Source organism: Capra hircus, chromosome 20 (genome assembly GCF_001704415.2).
Source record: "Capra hircus breed San Clemente chromosome 20, ASM170441v1, whole genome shotgun sequence".
Lineage (NCBI taxonomy): Eukaryota > Metazoa > Chordata > Mammalia > Artiodactyla > Bovidae > Capra > Capra hircus.
The window spans coordinates 6,969,014-6,985,816 of NC_030827.1; the positions used below are offsets into that span (position 1 = coordinate 6,969,014).

Here is a 16,803-nt window from a genome sequence, read left to right on the forward strand (position 1 = left end):
TGGGAAATGGGGATCTCCACTCTAGCTATAGGGCGAGGCCATTGCAAGTAGCCGTGTGCCCTCGAGCTGGACAATTCACTTCAGATCTCCCTGGACCTCAGATTCCCAATCCGTCAAAAAAAGAGGGCGGGGGGCTGGACTGGTAATCTCTACAGTTCATTCATATAAAAAGAAAACCAGGCATTTCAGCTCCCCGTGGAAAGACAAGCCCTTGGTACAAAGATCAAAAATGGGTTTCATAAATAGTGATTGCCGTTCGAGATTTTCTAATCACTTTTCCTTTTCGTGGCACGCGGCGCTTCAAACGTGTATGAGCTGAACCATTTCTCTGCTGAACTCCTACCCAACACAACCTAGCGATAAAAGATAGGAAAGGGCCAGGTCTGAGGGGGCGATTAAACGTTTATCACTACAGAGAGGTGGCGGCGTGGCCACTCCTTGGAGCAGTTGGTTTTGAATCAAGCGGCCACAGCGATTGGCTGCAAAGCACGTGGTGCGCGCTCCGCCGGACAGCGCCCGGCTGCTGCTGCCTAGGGCGGCGTGGGGCAGATTCCGGCCGCGGGTGCCGCACCCGCGGGGAGGGTGCGGGAGGACGTGGGGGCAGGAAGCGCCCGGGGCGCGAGTCTTTCCGGTCCCCTGCCCTACAGAGAAGCCATACAGCCCGGCTTTGCCCAACCTGCGGAGTGCCTACAGTGTCCAAAATTGTGTCCATACCTCGCCACTGTCCTCTTTCCAGGTATCTCGCCCAGCGGGCAGGCTGTGTGCGCCCAGGGCGCGAACCACTAACACCCGTCTCGCCTCTTGTCTCTCTTTGCTGAGCCTCACGTCGGCTCCCGCAACGCGGAGCACACACCTGGGGGGCCGCGCTGTCCCCAACCACCCCAGAAGGATCCCTCAGCACCGGACTCTGCTCAAGACACAGCGACCCAGGAAAACTTGTTTTACTCGCGATTCCCGAAGGTTGCAGCTGCTCGTGGCTGAGATTTCGCATCCTCTTTGTCTCTCTCTCTACTTGCCACAGCCCCCTCCCCCGCTTCCTCTCTCGATTAACTCCCCCGACACGCTCTCCTCCCCTTCCTCCTCCTCCTCCTCCGCCGGCCGCTTTCACGCGCTTCCTCCCTCCCTCCCCTGGTGTCACTTTTTGCCTACGCGCCCTCTCCCCTCCCCTCCCCTCCCCTTCTCGCCGCTTATAGCCGGGCGCTGGGCTGCCGGGCGCAGACTGCTCGGGCAGCCGGAGAGGAGGCGGCGCGGCTGAGGCGCTGCAGAGGCCGAGTGGAGACGCCAGGCGGCCGCCGGCGCGCACAGCTCTTTCCAGCTCCCTCCCCCGAGCGTTCAGCCCGCCTCCTTCCGCGGCGCCTGCGGCCGCTGGCTCCCTCTTCCCTCCCGAGCGCCCTCCGGGAGCTGCTCCGCGGGTGGCAGGCACAGAGTCCGTGACCTGGCAATCGTGAGACCGCGGCGATCAGCCCGCGGTGACCAGCCAGCGAGCCGGAGCCCCATGCGCGCTCCTTTCGCCGGGGCAGTCGCTGTTGCTCCCTGGGGCTGAGACGCCTGATCCGTCGCCTCCCCGCCGGGTTACCGAGGCCAGACCCAACTAACTGGTTGTGCACTGTGGCCGGCCGCCACTGCTGTAAGTCTCCGCCACCGCCGCGGACCTGTTGCGGGCGCCGTGGGTGTCAGGGTCTGCGTGTGTGTGTGTGTGTGTGTGCGCGCGCGCACCGCGGAGCCTGGCGCTCCGACCTAGGTGGCGGTGGGGCACTGTTCTCGGGCGGAGACCCCGGCCGCCGCTGCGCTCCTCTGGCAAGCAGAGCCGGGCACTGCCCGAGGGGCCTTCTCTGAGCCGCTGGGGAGAGAGGAGCTCAGCCAGGATACGATCGACACCCCCCCGCGCCCCGCCGCCCCACTCCCCTCCGCGGGAAGGGCTATGCCTAGCGCGCGGGATTGTTTGTTCCCCTTGCACCCTACGCGGCACCGGAGTCACGCACAGACACCCCTAGTAAGGGCATGTTCACTGCGGCCAGATGTCTGTGGGGAATGAATGAAAACTGCTTTCTAAAAAATTAGTTTTTTTGTCATTCAAGTTGTTTAGCCTTAACATGGTTAGTTTCGAAGGATAGGAATCGGTAGGCGGGGTGGAGATGAACCACTGAACTTGGCGTATATCTGGTGTCGCCCACACGGGCATGTGTTAAAGAGCGTTACAAGCGCTATAGAGGACTCTATGGTAAAATGCTTTTCTTGTTAACAGTCTCTTTACAGTGTTGTTCCTTTGTTATCAATAATGTAAATTGCCTGAGAAAATCTGCCCAGTTTCTCCTTCGATGGCCTGGAGATCAGGTTCAAAACTTAAAGAAATGTGACGCGCTGCTAAGTATTGGAGGCTGAGATCCTGGTTAAAGAGCATTAAGTGAACTGAAGTTACTGTAGCCAGAATTCCTTTTGAAGTTCACTGGTAATAGCAGCCCTTTTCGCCTTTGTAGAGGCAGGTTAAGTATATGTGTGCGTTTTTTGGCCACTTACTTGGCATGCAAATATTATTTCTCTGGGGGCTTAAAAAATGCCAAAAGGATGATTCATTCTGTGTTGAAGGTGTGTTTAGAGTCTGTGTACATGGTTTCTGCTGATGTTTTCATGTTTGCATACTTTTAAACCAAAAGACAAGTTGTCTCCCTTGGGTCTTCAAGTGTACCTTTTAATCAAATATTCCTGCAAGATTGTTGGATTTTGACTGTGACACACTTCTCCATCTGGGTGGCATCCAAGATGACAGGCTAGGCTCTTCTGCTGGCTTTTGAACCTACTTGGGAAATCCAGGAGCATAAACACAGGCTGTAAAGAGATGCAGATCCTATATCCCAGTCTTCTAAACTGTTATGTTAAGTATAAGCCTGGCTGTGAGTGTTGTTTTACACTGCTCAGGGAAATGCCTTCTGGGCCTGGTGGGTGTGATTCCAGTTCAATCTGCAGGCACTTTGGTGCTTCTGTACCTTGTGCAAGAGCCTCATTCTTCTGTCAGCTGCATTCACTCTCAGCCAGAAAGAAGGCAGCTTTTTTTTTTTTTAATTGAAATACAGTTGATTTACAATGTTGTTAGTTTCAGGTTTACAGCAAAGTATTCAGAATACACACAGGTTTATGAATTCTTTTCCATTATAGGCTATTGCAGGACATTGAGTATATATGCTGTACGGTAGGTCCTATACTATACAGGAGGTCCTTGTTGGCTGTCTATTGTATATATAGTAGTGTGCATATTTTAATCCCAAACTCCTAATTTATTCCTCCTTTCCCCCTTGGTAACCATAAGTTTGTTTTCTATGTGTGTGTCTATTTCTGTTTTGTAAATAAGTTCATTTCTATCTTTTTTAAAAAAGGTTTTCCATTTGCGCAATATCATATGACGTTTGTCTTTATCTGACTTACTTTGTGTGATAATCTCTAGGTCCATCCAAGGGAGGCAGGTTTTGAGATTGCTTTGGAAGCATTCGTTAAAAAAAACATTAGAAAGCATAGCTACTCATTTGGAATTCTTGCAAGTTTCTATATAAGGCATAAGAGTATTTATACCATTTTTTGAGGTTTAGGCTAAAACTCTTCTTCAAAGTGCTGAAGACTGAATGTGCTCATGCTCATGTGACTACAGCAGTTGAACAGCAGGGATGCTAATTCAGGTTTTGAACACATTGGAGAACCTGGTGCATTTACATAGGGTCCTGTCGGTTGCTCTTCAGAGCATTGGGCCTTGGGTGACATGGACTAGACCTTAGAGGCTTAGCTTGACGTGGGGGTGATGCTGGCCTCTTCACCATTTGTCACAGCTCAGGTCACTGTGGAGACTGATGGGTGCTTCCTAAAGTCTTAACACCAGAGCCCTAGGACTCTGTTGTTTATTTTCTTCTCCAGTAAATCATGGTTACTCATGATGAAAAGTTACATGCCTAAAATAAAAGAAAACAAGTTGCAACTCCTAATATATGAGACCAGTGAGTCAAAGGCACCTGCCTCTGTTGTTCTCTGTGCCTGCCTTGCCTCTGCTGGTCAGGTTGAAGGAAACAAGGCTGGTAAGGACTAGCTGTTCCCTGTTTGGAACAGATACTGTATCAATGCAGTTCACCGTCCTGGAATAAACAGCTTCCCTACGAATCCTCTGACAGGTGGGTTCCTGAAGCCTTTATTCCTTTGACTTAACAGAAGAGTAGGGTTAAAAAGGAAGAAGATAATTCAATTTTTGAACATAGGTGATAGGCATGTCCTGTATCTTTAGCTTACACTTTGATTACTGAGGAAAGCCAAAGAGTCGATTCGGTTCTGCTATGATTCCCATTTAGATACTGAGGAAAGCACTGTAGTCGGCAAATAAATTCTAGAGTGACCGTAAGTTAACAATGGCTGGCAACACACATACACACACACACACACACACACACACATGTGTATGTGTGTTTTGATTTAGATAAAGTAACATCTGCATTCTGATCTCCCTATATGCAGGTGCCAGCATTTGCAAGTACCCAGGGGTGGCCCTGGTGATCCCTGTGTAATCGAGAGAGAGCAGTGGATACACGCTTTGTTCTTGAAGCTGGTTTTCTAAGAACTAACTTAAAGCAGGGAGAATAGAACATTGGAACTCCTGAGTTTGCTACTCAAACTAGTCTTTCTTTTCTGGGCACAAATCCCCATTTTGGAAGCTGGCCAGAGCAGAAAAGGTGGGTGGTAATTGGGGCCAGAGTCTATTCTGTGTTTCCAGGATAGCTTGCTGATCAGTATATGGTCATGTTTATATTGGGGCTCTTTTAGGACTGAAGTGGTAGAGGTGTCTGGTTAGAAATGATTTGTAATGTTAAGTAAATGTTTGGTCACTTCAGAAGCTGGCTTACACCTGTGGCTTTAGTGTTACATTTCCCATTTACTGTACCTACACTTTAGTAAAGACAGTGGGTATTACCAAAGGAATTCTTAATGGAATTAATTAGTAGGTATTTGTCTTACACATGGCTTTATGTTGCATAGGGCATTAAAACTTGTGCCCATCCCGGCGTTACAAGAGCTGGAGGCCTGGCATTGCAAGTGACCAACCCTGAATCAGCTGGACCAGGGCAGGGACCTGTGAGAATGAGACCTTGATCCTCTTGGCTTTTGCTGACTTACATTCTCAAGGACTTCAACATCCTGAAAGTTGGCAATCAGGTTTTCCAAGATGAACCTGCTCTTGAGCAGTGACTCTTTTTTTTAAACAACATATAGGTTACATAGCTCAACAGTAGTGTAAGTGCCTTTCGTTATCAGTAACTGTCTCTGGCTTTGGATGGGCCTGGCCAGCCATTATTCAGATTAGTAGGCAGCGGGGCCCACAGCGCAGTGTTCTGTTCCCTCGTGTCTTTTGTCTTCTGGTTTCTACTGGGGCTTTGGCTCGGCTGTTCCGCACACTGGGAGCATCTCTGTTCAGTAGTTGTGTCTGGTTTTTTGCAGGAGTGGAAACAATGTCTGTCAGTGTGCACGAGAACCGCAAGTCCAGGGCCAGCAGTGGCTCCATCAACATCTACCTGTTCCACAAGTCCTCCTACGCAGACAGTGTCCTCACTCACCTGAACCTGTTGCGCCAGCAGCGCCTCTTCACTGATGTCCTTCTCCATGCGGGCAACAGGACCTTCCCCTGTCACCGGGCAGTGCTGGCTGCGTGCAGCCGCTACTTCGAAGCCATGTTCAGCGGGGGCCTGAAAGAGAGCCAGGACAGTGAAGTCAACTTCGACAATTCCATCCACCCGGAAGTCTTGGAGCTGCTCCTCGACTATGCCTACTCCTCCCGGGTCATCATCAATGAAGAAAATGCAGAATCGCTCCTGGAAGCCGGTGACATGCTGGAGTTTCAAGACATCCGGGATGCGTGTGCCGAGTTCCTGGAAAAGAACCTGCACCCCACCAACTGCCTGGGCATGCTGCTGCTGTCCGACGCGCACCAGTGCACCAAGCTGTACGAGCTGTCCTGGCGGATGTGTCTCAGCAACTTTCAGACCATCAGGAAGAACGAAGATTTCCTGCAGCTGCCCCAGGACATGGTCGTGCAGCTCTTGTCCAGTGAAGAGCTGGAGACCGAAGACGAAAGGCTTGTGTACGAGTCTGCAATTAACTGGATCAGCTACGACCTGAAGAAGCGCTACTGCTACCTCCCAGAGCTGTTGCAGACGGTGCGGCTGGCGCTGCTGCCGGCCATCTATCTCATGGAGAATGTGGCCATGGAAGAACTCATCACCAAGCAGAGGAAGAGCAAGGAGATCGTGGAAGAGGCCATCAGGTGCAAACTGAAAATCCTGCAGAACGACGGTGTGGTGACCAGCCTCTGTGCCCGGCCCCGGAAAACCGGCCATGCCCTCTTCCTCTTGGGAGGACAGACTTTCATGTGTGACAAACTGTACCTGGTCGACCAGAAGGCCAAAGAGATCATTCCCAAGGCTGACATCCCAAGCCCGAGAAAAGAATTCAGTGCGTGTGCAATTGGCTGCAAAGTATACATTACTGGGGGGCGAGGGTCTGAGAATGGAGTCTCGAAAGACGTCTGGGTGTATGATACCCTGCATGAGGAGTGGTCCAAGGCGGCCCCCATGCTGGTGGCCAGGTTTGGCCACGGCTCTGCTGAACTCAAGCACTGCCTGTACGTGGTCGGCGGGCACACTGCCGCCACTGGCTGCCTCCCAGCCTCCCCCTCAGTCTCTCTGAAGCAAGTGGAACATTACGACCCCACAACCAACAAATGGACCATGGTGGCTCCCCTCCGAGAAGGGGTCAGCAACGCCGCAGTGGTGAGTGCCAAGCTCAAGCTGTTTGCTTTTGGGGGTACCAGTGTCAGTCATGACAAGCTCCCCAAAGTTCAGTGTTACGATCAGTGTGAAAACAGGTGGACGGTCCCAGCCACCTGTCCGCAGCCCTGGCGTTACACGGCGGCAGCTGTGCTGGGCAACCAGATTTTTATTATGGGGGGAGATACTGAGTTCTCCGCCTGCTCTGCATATAAATTCAACAGTGAGACTTACCAGTGGACCAAGGTGGGAGACGTGACGGCAAAGCGCATGAGCTGCCACGCCGTGGCCTCCGGAAACAAACTCTACGTGGTTGGAGGGTACTTTGGCATTCAGCGATGCAAAACTCTGGACTGCTATGACCCAACATTGGATGCGTGGAACAGCATCACCACAGTCCCGTACTCACTGATCCCTACTGCGTTTGTCAGCACCTGGAAACATCTGCCTTCTTAAATGCCTTGCATCCTGGAGAGGGTGAGCGTGAGGTAAGTCAGCTTAGCTGTAAGTATCTGTATAGTTGAGAGAGCTGTTTCAGCTCGTACGTGGAATAAGACAGGCTCCATATAGCCCATCCTATAGAGGTACCACACAATCTATACCAATAAAAGCACTTGCACCCCAAAGCTTAAACACTTGTGTTGACCACAGCTGCAACACGCGCCCCCCGCCCCAGATCATCAGCAAGTGGTTCTCAGCCTCTACTGAGCCTCAGAATCTCCCAAGCAGCTTTCCAAAATCTGCACACCCCAGAGGCTGGGTTTGTTGGGTCTGGATGGGTCCTAGGCATTAGCATTTTTAAGAAAGTTCTTCAGTGGTTCTAATTATGACCTGGTTGGGAACCCTGACCTATGTTAATAATGCCAGCTGATGTCTTCCGAGCCTTCCCCCTTTGCTGGCTGTTGGGCTCTCTGTTTCACATGGATCTTTTCATTTGGTCCCCACAACAACCCTGTGGGATATTATTACAGGAGCACCTTATAGATGAGAACACCTGATGTACAGAGGGGTTAAGTAAGTTGCCTGAGGTCATAGGGCTCAGCAGGCGGAAAGGTTGGTCAAGAGTTCAGCCCAGGCAGTCTGGCTGTAAAGCGTAAGCACTTCAGCTCATGCCAAATGGGCATTTAGTACCCTTCACACTGGTATCACCCCAGGAGATAATTGTTGATATTTAAACTGAGCTTCCTCAAACCCTTTTTGGAATGAAGTAGGGTTTCAAAAATTGAATGCTGAAATTATTTCCAGTGTATTCTGTCCAAAATTATTTATTAGCTTATTTAAAATGTCCCCCCGCCGCCCCCCCATCCCCAAACTGCCCCCTTTAGGGCTTTTACTAACTTTCATGAAATCTGGGTCTGTCCTTGGAAAAAGTTGCACCTGCATTGTATGAGCTTGTCTGATGCGTGGACACAGAGCCATCCAAACCGCCCTCCCTGCAGCTTTTCAGAGTTAATCATTCAGGCTGACCCCATTGTCAGGGTGAACAAGAGTTGTGTTTCTGTGTCATATATCTGAGTACATAATGGTTGTCTTGTGTACTTAAGAGTATATCATACTCTTGGTTCAAATAATTAATAGGCCTTCGCAGTTCAGGGTTCAGGGAGCTAATGGCTGCCTTGCTTGCTTGTAAAGCACTCTCGGGATTGGCCCCGAAGTCACTTAAGCATGTGTAAGCGTAGCACAGGGCACATAGAATGGGTTGATTTGTTTTGGTGACTAGAGGGCTCATTACTAATAATAAGAGGATGAAGTTTAAGAATCTGCTTTGGAGGAGCTGCTTGTGATAATGAACTCATTACTTGGAAAGGTTTGGTTCTGTGTTTAGTATGTTTCATACCTTTCAAGGGGACCATCCAGCAAAGAGGGGGTTTGGACTCTTCATTTGTCTTCTCTTTCCTCATCTCTTACAGCTTGTTTAGAAACACCAGTAAAACTGACCTCCCTTTCACATGTAAACTTTCTGTTTCTTTCATTTCTTCTTCATCTCCTCCCACCTGTTACAGGTGGTACAGTTCTTAGTAACGTAATGTTTACCTGTACTGAGACACCGTCAGGGGTGCAGGACTGTCCTCTGGGGAGCAAATAGGGTAACTGTTCCAAACCAAACTGGTTTTTGCAGCCTTGCTGTCATCTCAGTAATCCTGAATAAACAAATGCTCTGAAGGGGGTTATTTCATTTGCAATATAAATGCATTACTCAACTCTAAAGCAAGTTTAAAGAACCTTCTAGGCAGAAGCATCAATTAACAGCATGCTAAATTGGGTGTTAGTCCAGAATTGACTATATTTGCATAGGAGAGCCTTAAAAATTGCCAGTGACAGTGGCGATACTTCCAAGTGGTAATTGGCTTGGCATCACTGGAGCAAGATAAGGAACTGGAGGCAGAAAGAGAGCGACCACGTGTGTCTGGTTCTAGCCTTCAGCTGTGGAGTCTGGACCTCTCTGCACTTCAGACTTCCCCTTTGTTAAATGAGTGATTCGAATTGCGCTTTCCTTGAGATCTGTCCCAGTTTAGACTTGGATGAATTGATAAATGAAAAAAAGCAAAGAAAGGGGTAAAAATACCTAGCCCATGTCTGTGTTTTCTTTCCTCCCTTCAATTTAGACCTTACCTCGAAGTGGAATTAGCTTTATGTGTTGGGGGAAAATGAGATTTCTATGACTGTTACCTGCTTGTTATCTCTATACTTCATTTTTGGTACCTTCTTTCTCAGCCCAGAGTGAATATGTTAGCAAACACTTGAATTCACCCTCTCCTGGGTCTTTGAACCTATTTAATCACACATGTCCGGCCCCTGGGAAATGGAGCAAAAAAAGTGTTGGGTTATATTCGAAACATATCCTCTCCACTCTTGGTGCTATTAGCCAGAGTCAAGCACAGGACAAGCAAATTTGAGGGGGCTGGATTTGCCTTTTTAAAGGACCGTGTGGGCCTGATCAAAGCCACTCTTGCAGTTTCCGACGGGGAGAATGTTGGTTTAAATTTTTAAAGTTTACTGCACACCAGATAATGTTAAAACACTTAAGCCGGATGGAGTGACTTAAAAGAAGTACTGTGTAGGTATCAGACTTGAGCTGCAAGCGCTTCCGGGACCTGGCTTTGCCTTCCAAATGTAGGTGCTATCTGAATTAATACAGTGTTAACACAAAGTTTCCCTCTGCCTGAAAGCTTATCCACCAAGGTGATTTTAACTCTTTGTTGCTGCTCTGTCAGCCCTGGGAGGGACAGAAAGGAAATGCCTTTGATTTCACTGCGTGTCCATGATGCTCTGTGGCCCCAGCTTGACAGCACTTAGATTTTGGTTCGCTTTGTTCCCTGCTCCCCTTTCTAGAGGTGTTTTTGTTTTGGGTTTTGTTTGTTTGTTTGTTTGCTTTTCTGTTTGAGTATGCAACATCTTGAAATTTCATATTATTACAAGATACATTCTTTTGGCCTCATGTTGATGTATAGGTTCCAAGGAGGTGGGGGTGGGGGATGACACCGTAGTCTAAGGAATGTCTTGAAAGCTTGAATCACTGTTTTGAAATGGAAGAAACAGCTAATGGAATGAATCAGACTTCTGAACACAGGAGAAAAAGAAGGACTCTGTGAGTGATGAGCGGCCGCTCCTGAATTCCCTTTGTCTCTACTTGGAATTTCAGCATTGGGGCTGCAGATTCCTATGCTAGGGCTGGAAATGTGCTCCGAGACCAGATAGGGGGAGCTTTTCAAAGACAAAAGCCCTCTGCAAACTCTCTTTATGTGAAATTAGACTTAACCAAGTGTGAAGGATGGGTGGTGTGAGAAACCACCAGCTCCCATGAAACCTGCAAGCTTGTGCCTACAGCACCTTGAATTGATGATTGACGGGCGGTCAGTCCTGTAGGTGATAATGCTGAACGCTGCGTGCCACAGCCCGAGTCTCCTAAGTGTGGACTGATGGACTTGGAGAATAGACTCCAGCCTTGGCTGCTGAGGCCTGGTGTGCTGTCATGTGAAAAGAAGCGAGGCTGACTTCTGCCGTAATGAATAGCAGAGATGCATTTAAATAAGAGGATTAATATGTCTGCTTTCTATATGGTGAATAAACTTAATTTGGAATCCTTTATGGTAAATGGGCCAAAGAGGGTGGGGGTGAGTTGGCAAAGGAATCTCTTGTGATCCTCTGGTGATCACTTTACAGTGGCGCTGTTTAACCATGGAGAGGAATTACGCATATCAGAAGCAGAAGATGTAATAGCACCTAGGTGTATAGGTTTGATTTGCATGTATGTATGGTTAATCAGGAAGTGAGGATCTTTTCTGTGGACACCATTGTTCTTGCTGGAGCGTCTGCCTGCACGAATGCACAAGTGTACTCTTTTAAGTCTGGCATTTTAAATGTCTTTGCACATTGCCTACCAAATGTGTAATTAAGACCTTTAGAAGCAATATTGACCAGCTCTGTCCTTAGTTTAATTTTTTTTTTTTTTAGATTTGAGACTAAAAAAATCTTCCTTCTCTTCTATTTTAGCTGACTCCATCCCTCGATGAGACAAGATGCGATTTCTACTTTAGAGAGGCCAGATCGAATGAAAGACAAGAGAAAGGAAAAGAAGTGGCTACAAGACTCGCATCCGATCCACCACACCTTGTAAATGCTTCTAACTGGACATGAAGGAAGGGGGTGGGGGAGGGGGTGGGATTTTCAGTGCAAGTAGCACATGGTTTAAATATGAATGAACAAACCTGTGATCTAGTCCTTGTCTTGTAATTGTGGATTAATGTCAGCATTAATCAGCTTCTCAAAGGGAGAGAAAAGCCAGCCCTTTTTCCTTGCTGTACCATATTCAGCATTTGATTTTCCATGGGTTCCACCACTTATGTGTAAAATTTGAAATGGTTGTCACCTCTCTCTGAGGAGCAAGCTTGAAGTCTCCACACCAGCTGCTGTTGGAGATTTGAAAACCCGACTGTGGGGCCAGGAGGGGAGGTGGCTGGGCTGGCTGCAGAAGTGAGGGCCGCTGGACTCCACGCTAATCTCCTAGGGCTGTGCTCCCCAGAAACGCTTCTGAACAATGGGGACATTGTTGGTAGCCGTTTGCTAGAGGTTCTTTTCTATTTATAAGTGACTTTAAACTTTCCCTTGGCTGGTAAGAAATGTGTTGTAGATTTAGCTATTTATTGTTTGAATCCTGCATGCTGAAACAGTGCTTACAGTTGTCTTCACTTGTATGGACGCGTGTGAATGGTTGTACGTTTTGCACAATTTTGTGACCATTGTGATGTGCTCTGCTGCACAAAAGTGAAAACTTGGGCGTTTCAATTAGGGGTATAACTGGAGGGTGGGTTGGGCAGGGTTGGGGGGGCAGATTTTGTAAATGTCAAGACAGGGAAAGATTACCAAATAGAAACTTAAAGTTACATCCTAGAGGTAGGGAAAGCATGAAGGTCATTTTTTTCTTAAACTGAAGTCAGCTTTGGGGTGTCGTGGGCTCTGGGCATGCCAGTGGCTCCTGGGGCAAGGGAAGCCATCTTTCTGTCCTTCCCATCCCTGTTCGATTTACTTGCTTCTGTCTCAGCTACTGAAGTTTGGAAAGGACCAAATCACTCGGCAGTTTTTTTGTTTTTATTTCCCCTTTGTGTGATATCCTGAAATCCTGGAAATCCTATGGACTAGTTCTGTATATAGGGCGCAGGTAAAGGCATTGTCCAAAGTTTATTTATTTATCTATTTATTACCCTGTGAGAATGCTTGGCCATAACCCCAGTTAACAGGGAAAAACAGAACTCTCACCGACAGAAATTAATTCACTCATCAGATTTGCTTGACCGAAACTGGTCGTTCTCTCTTCCTGCTGTAGCATTTAGCAAGTGCTAAAAGTTCTCCAAGGTGATATTCAGAGGGGTACAGTGTAAACTTCAGTGCTCTCTCTTAGGTAAGTCTCTCAAAGAACTCTTTGGTGCACAAAAGTGACACACATGGCCCCCCAAACACCAAAGAACTGTAAGCAGTGGCCCCCGCGGAGAGGCCTCCCTGGAGAGCTGGAAATGGGTTGTGAATACATTCTTTGATAGTTCCAGTGCTTGTTTGCTAAACATGTGCCGTGATAGGTATTAGTGGTAGACTCATAGGTGCTTCCTCGCAAGTGTCCGGGGAAGCCCAGCATTTGCAACTCACACTGCTTCCATTGCTGTTTCTCATAACATTGTATCTTAGAAAATAGGGTTTAAGACCAATAACCTTTGACATTGTGTGTTTGCATTGTCTAAAGACAGATAAATCCCTCACATTTCTCTCCACCGGAATTCATTAGACTAATTATACATGTCTGTCCGTGCTGTGAATAAGTGGGCTATAGTTGGACCAAAATAAATGAGCCATTGAAATCAAAGGGAGGGTCTCAATACTTTCTAGCAGTCAGCCCCTCGCTCTTAGATGTGTTCTAAGCAATGCAAATGTCTGATTGTACCCTGGCAATATATTGTAGCAGTTACAGCTCCGTAGTTTATGATGCAATCTGGCAAGATGTGGGTGTCGCTACATGGCTTTTGAGAGCAGGGTGAATTTTCTGCAGCTGTTTCGAAGTTGTGGTCTATCCTTGAATCCTCTGTTAATTGCAGTGTGTGAGCCAGAGGGAGCGGTGGTCAGGGTGGGCCCGCAGCCTGCAGGGAACTTTCTGGACTCCTGCTCTTTGAATTGACAGAGGCATTTGGGCTCACTACTTGACCATTCTCACCCTGTGAAATGTCCTACACTTTGAAGCAAATACAATTCACAGCACAGCGCACACAAAAACCTTGGCATAAGACAGAGAAGGTTCTTCTTATTCTGTGGACTGGTTGCTCTGGAAACGGATAACAAAGGGCAGCCTTCCACTTCTGGTATAATTGTGTAGACCCCTTTTCTCTGGGCTTGACACCTGTCTGAATAAGAATGATTAGAGCTGAATAATATCCCTCTCTTGACTATTTTGAGTATGTGGTTAACGTACAAAACTGTGTAAGTTGAAGAAGTAAAGTGTTCGTGTTCATATGTACTTGTTTGCTACTACATTTTTGAGGTTTTGTAAAACTGTTATTTTTTTTTTTCACAATGTGAAACTGAAGGTCAAATAAATTATTAGAGATTTTCTCTTCATTGTGTGTATGGGTCATTATTAAATATAATTTTAGGCGTTGAAAAATTGTGCTTTTTCTAGTTGAATTCAAAAGAGGATCATTTCAAATTTTTCTGGGTGACCTCTATTTCACCATTTGGTTACATCCATTTATTAGAGCAATTTTGCTTTAATTTTTAAGTAATTTAAAGTTTTGGCCTTTTAGAATGTTTAAGCAAACCCAAAGTATACCTCAGTTGGGCTTACTGATAGTTTAGAATATAAAGTCATGTACTATGTAGTGATAAGACAACATGCTTAATATATAGAAGGAATTTAGTTTTTGTACTCCTCATGGGATATGTTTTGTGAGAAAAGAGGCTAGAGGTAAATCCTGTTTTCATCTGACACTGCCTTAGAGTCATTTAAAGTAAGTGGAAATGTATGCATATTATTTCTTTGAAGTGACATGAAAAAGCACAAGTGTAACCCCTCTGGTACACTTAGCTTCTTTCCAGTTGAAAGCCGCCATCCCAGCCGGCTCATCGTAAAGCCTCTTGCCCCCACTTCGGGATGGCTTCGTGTCTCATGGAGATGCTCCTTTATCACTTAAGGTGGACCCTTTGTTGTTTTAACGGGCAGAGCAACATTGGGCATAATCTTTTTGGGATAGGCCATAAATACTGCCTAATTAGAAGTCTAGGAGAGACACAAGTAGGCAGAATGCAATTACTGCCCTTGGACTTGGACCAAGATGTCAGAGCAGATGCCTCAGGTTTTACAGAAGCGTCATTCAGGCCCATGCTGGGTGAGGCTGGTCCGGAGCCAAGCCTTGAGAACAAATGACAAGAGTCCTCTGGTCCCTCGGCACACAGTGCTCATGACCCATGGAAACCCTGCTGGTGGCGTCGTCTATGATACCATGTGACGTGGTGAGAGGGGAGAGTTAGTGGACACGTGGGACTCAGATGCTGAGGGAAAGCCTTGATGCCAGTCCTCAGAAGGCTGGAGAAGAGTTCATGATTTGGACTGACTTCTCATTCTCAGGAGTTCTTTATCATCTCATTAGGGATGTGTAAACAGATTAAAGAAGATGCTAAAGATTCCTAATTTTCATTCATTTGTAAATTTCATTTCATTCAGTTATCCTTACCACCCTAATGGTGGCTGCATTAGTCTGAATTGCCTTCAAATGTGTATAACCAACTGAAATCTGGCCAAGGTGGTTTAACCACAGTGGTGAAAACTTTTGGAGGCTGGCATTCCAGGGCTTGGACAGTATGCCTACAAGGCCATCAGGGGTCTGGGGTTCTTCTTCAAAAAAAAATTTTTTTATTTATTTTGTTTGGCTGTACGAAGTCCAGCCGCTGCAGGTGGGATCCTCAGTTGTGGACGTGGGATCCTTTTGTTACGGCATTCTGGGTCTTTAGTTTCAGCATGTCTTTAATTTCAGACTTCCCTGTCTAGGAATCAAAGCTGGGCCCCCTGCATTGGGAGGGCAGAGTCCCAGGCTCTGGATTACCAGGAAAGTCCCGGGGGCTCTTCTGCCTCAGCATCCTGGGCACGGGCCTCTGGTCCTTATGCGTACAGGCTGGCAGCTGTGCTGTGCTGTGCTTCGTCCCTCAGTCATGTCCCAATCTTGGACTGTAGCCTGCCAGGCTTCTCTGCCTATGGGATTCTCCTGGCAAGGATATTAGAGTGGGTTGCCATGTTCTTCAGGGAATCTTCCCAACCCAGGGATTGAACTGGGGTCTCCTGCCTTGTAGGTGGATTCTTAACCAGCTGGGCTACCAGAAAAGCCCATGGCAGCTGTACCTCACAGAACTGCATGTGCATTCTAGGCGGCAAAGATGGGGGCAAAGGGGAAAAAGTATTTGTCAGATGAAATTTCCTTTTTCTTGAGACAATAATAAGTTTTCCAAAAAGACCCACCTCAGAAACGTAAACACCTCTTACTGGCCAGAATTGGGTCTCACAACCTCCTAAAGAAGTAAGAGAGCCTGATAAGAGGAGTACTTTTACGTACTCCTCTTACAAGGCATGATGCCACCCCATACAAAAAAGTGATTTTTTTGTTGCTAAGGGTGAAAAGGAGAGCAGATGTTGCTAAGCAATTGCTGCCTAGGGTCTGCCACAGTGGATAATCCAAGGGTCATTTTAAACAATAGCCCCATTGATGGAGTGACTATGATGCACTGGGGCTGCACTAAGGACATGCTTTCCTTCATTTCTTAATTCTCATAACAAATGCAGGTAAGTGCAGAGAGGTTTCTTAACATCTCTAAGCCTCAATGCCTTCCTCTGTAAAATAAGGATGATTAATTTTTGTTGTTCTTGTTCAGTCATTAAGTGGTGTCTGACTTGTTGCGACCTCATGGACTACAGCACGCCAGGCTCCTCTGCCCTCCACTATCTCCTGGAGTTTGCTCAGATTCATGTCCTTTGAGTCAGTGTTGCTATCTAACCATCTCATCCTCTGCTGCCCACTTCTCTTTCCTTCAGTCTTTCCCAGCATCAGGGCCTTTTCTAATGAGTAAGCTAGGAACGTTTATTCATATCTTAAGTTTAAGCACCAAGCTCAGGGCCTGGCACATCAGAGGTTCTCACTAATGTTCAGCTGTCATTTTTAGACATTTTAAACATCCAATAAATCAGAATCTGAGTGCTTATTCTGTGTGATGGATTGTGTTGACATGTCCGACGCCTTAATTGATCCTTAGAGCAATTAAGAGGCAGTTTCTGCACCCACGAGGCATGTGGGATCTTAGTTCCCCTACCCGGACTCGAACCCATGCCCCCTGCGGTGGGAGCTCAGAGTCTTAACCACTGGACTGCCAGGGAGGTCCTGAGAACAGGCACTGTTATTACCCCCATTTTGTAGATGAAGAAACAGGTTTTGAGAGATTAACTTGCCAAGGAAGTGGTGAGGCCTGGATTTCAAGGCATGCTCTA

The 16,803-nt window shown here is 47.2% G+C and overlaps 1 protein-coding gene across 2 annotated transcripts; it reads left to right on the plus strand.

Annotated features, from left to right (window-relative positions):
* On the plus strand, positions 390-13,892 carry ENC1 (ectodermal-neural cortex 1). 2 transcript variants are annotated; one of them, XM_005694551.3, is made up of 3 exons: positions 390-736; positions 5,467-7,279; positions 11,286-13,892. In XM_005694551.3, the coding sequence occupies exon 2, from the start codon at positions 5,478-5,480 to the stop codon at positions 7,245-7,247; it is 1,770 nt and encodes a 589-aa protein (XP_005694608.2). In that variant the 5' UTR covers positions 390-736; positions 5,467-5,477; the 3' UTR covers positions 7,248-7,279; positions 11,286-13,892. The 2 variants fall into 2 exon arrangements, with proteins under 2 accessions (XP_005694608.2, XP_017921165.1); XM_018065676.1 differs by lacking the exon at positions 390-736 and adding an exon at positions 1,183-1,627.

Bases quoted from the DNA above. Each gene is read 5' to 3' on its own strand.
- ENC1 (XM_005694551.3), top strand. From the start codon at position 5,478: ATGTCTGTCAGTGTGCACGAGAACCGCAAGTCCAGGGCCAGCAGTGGC.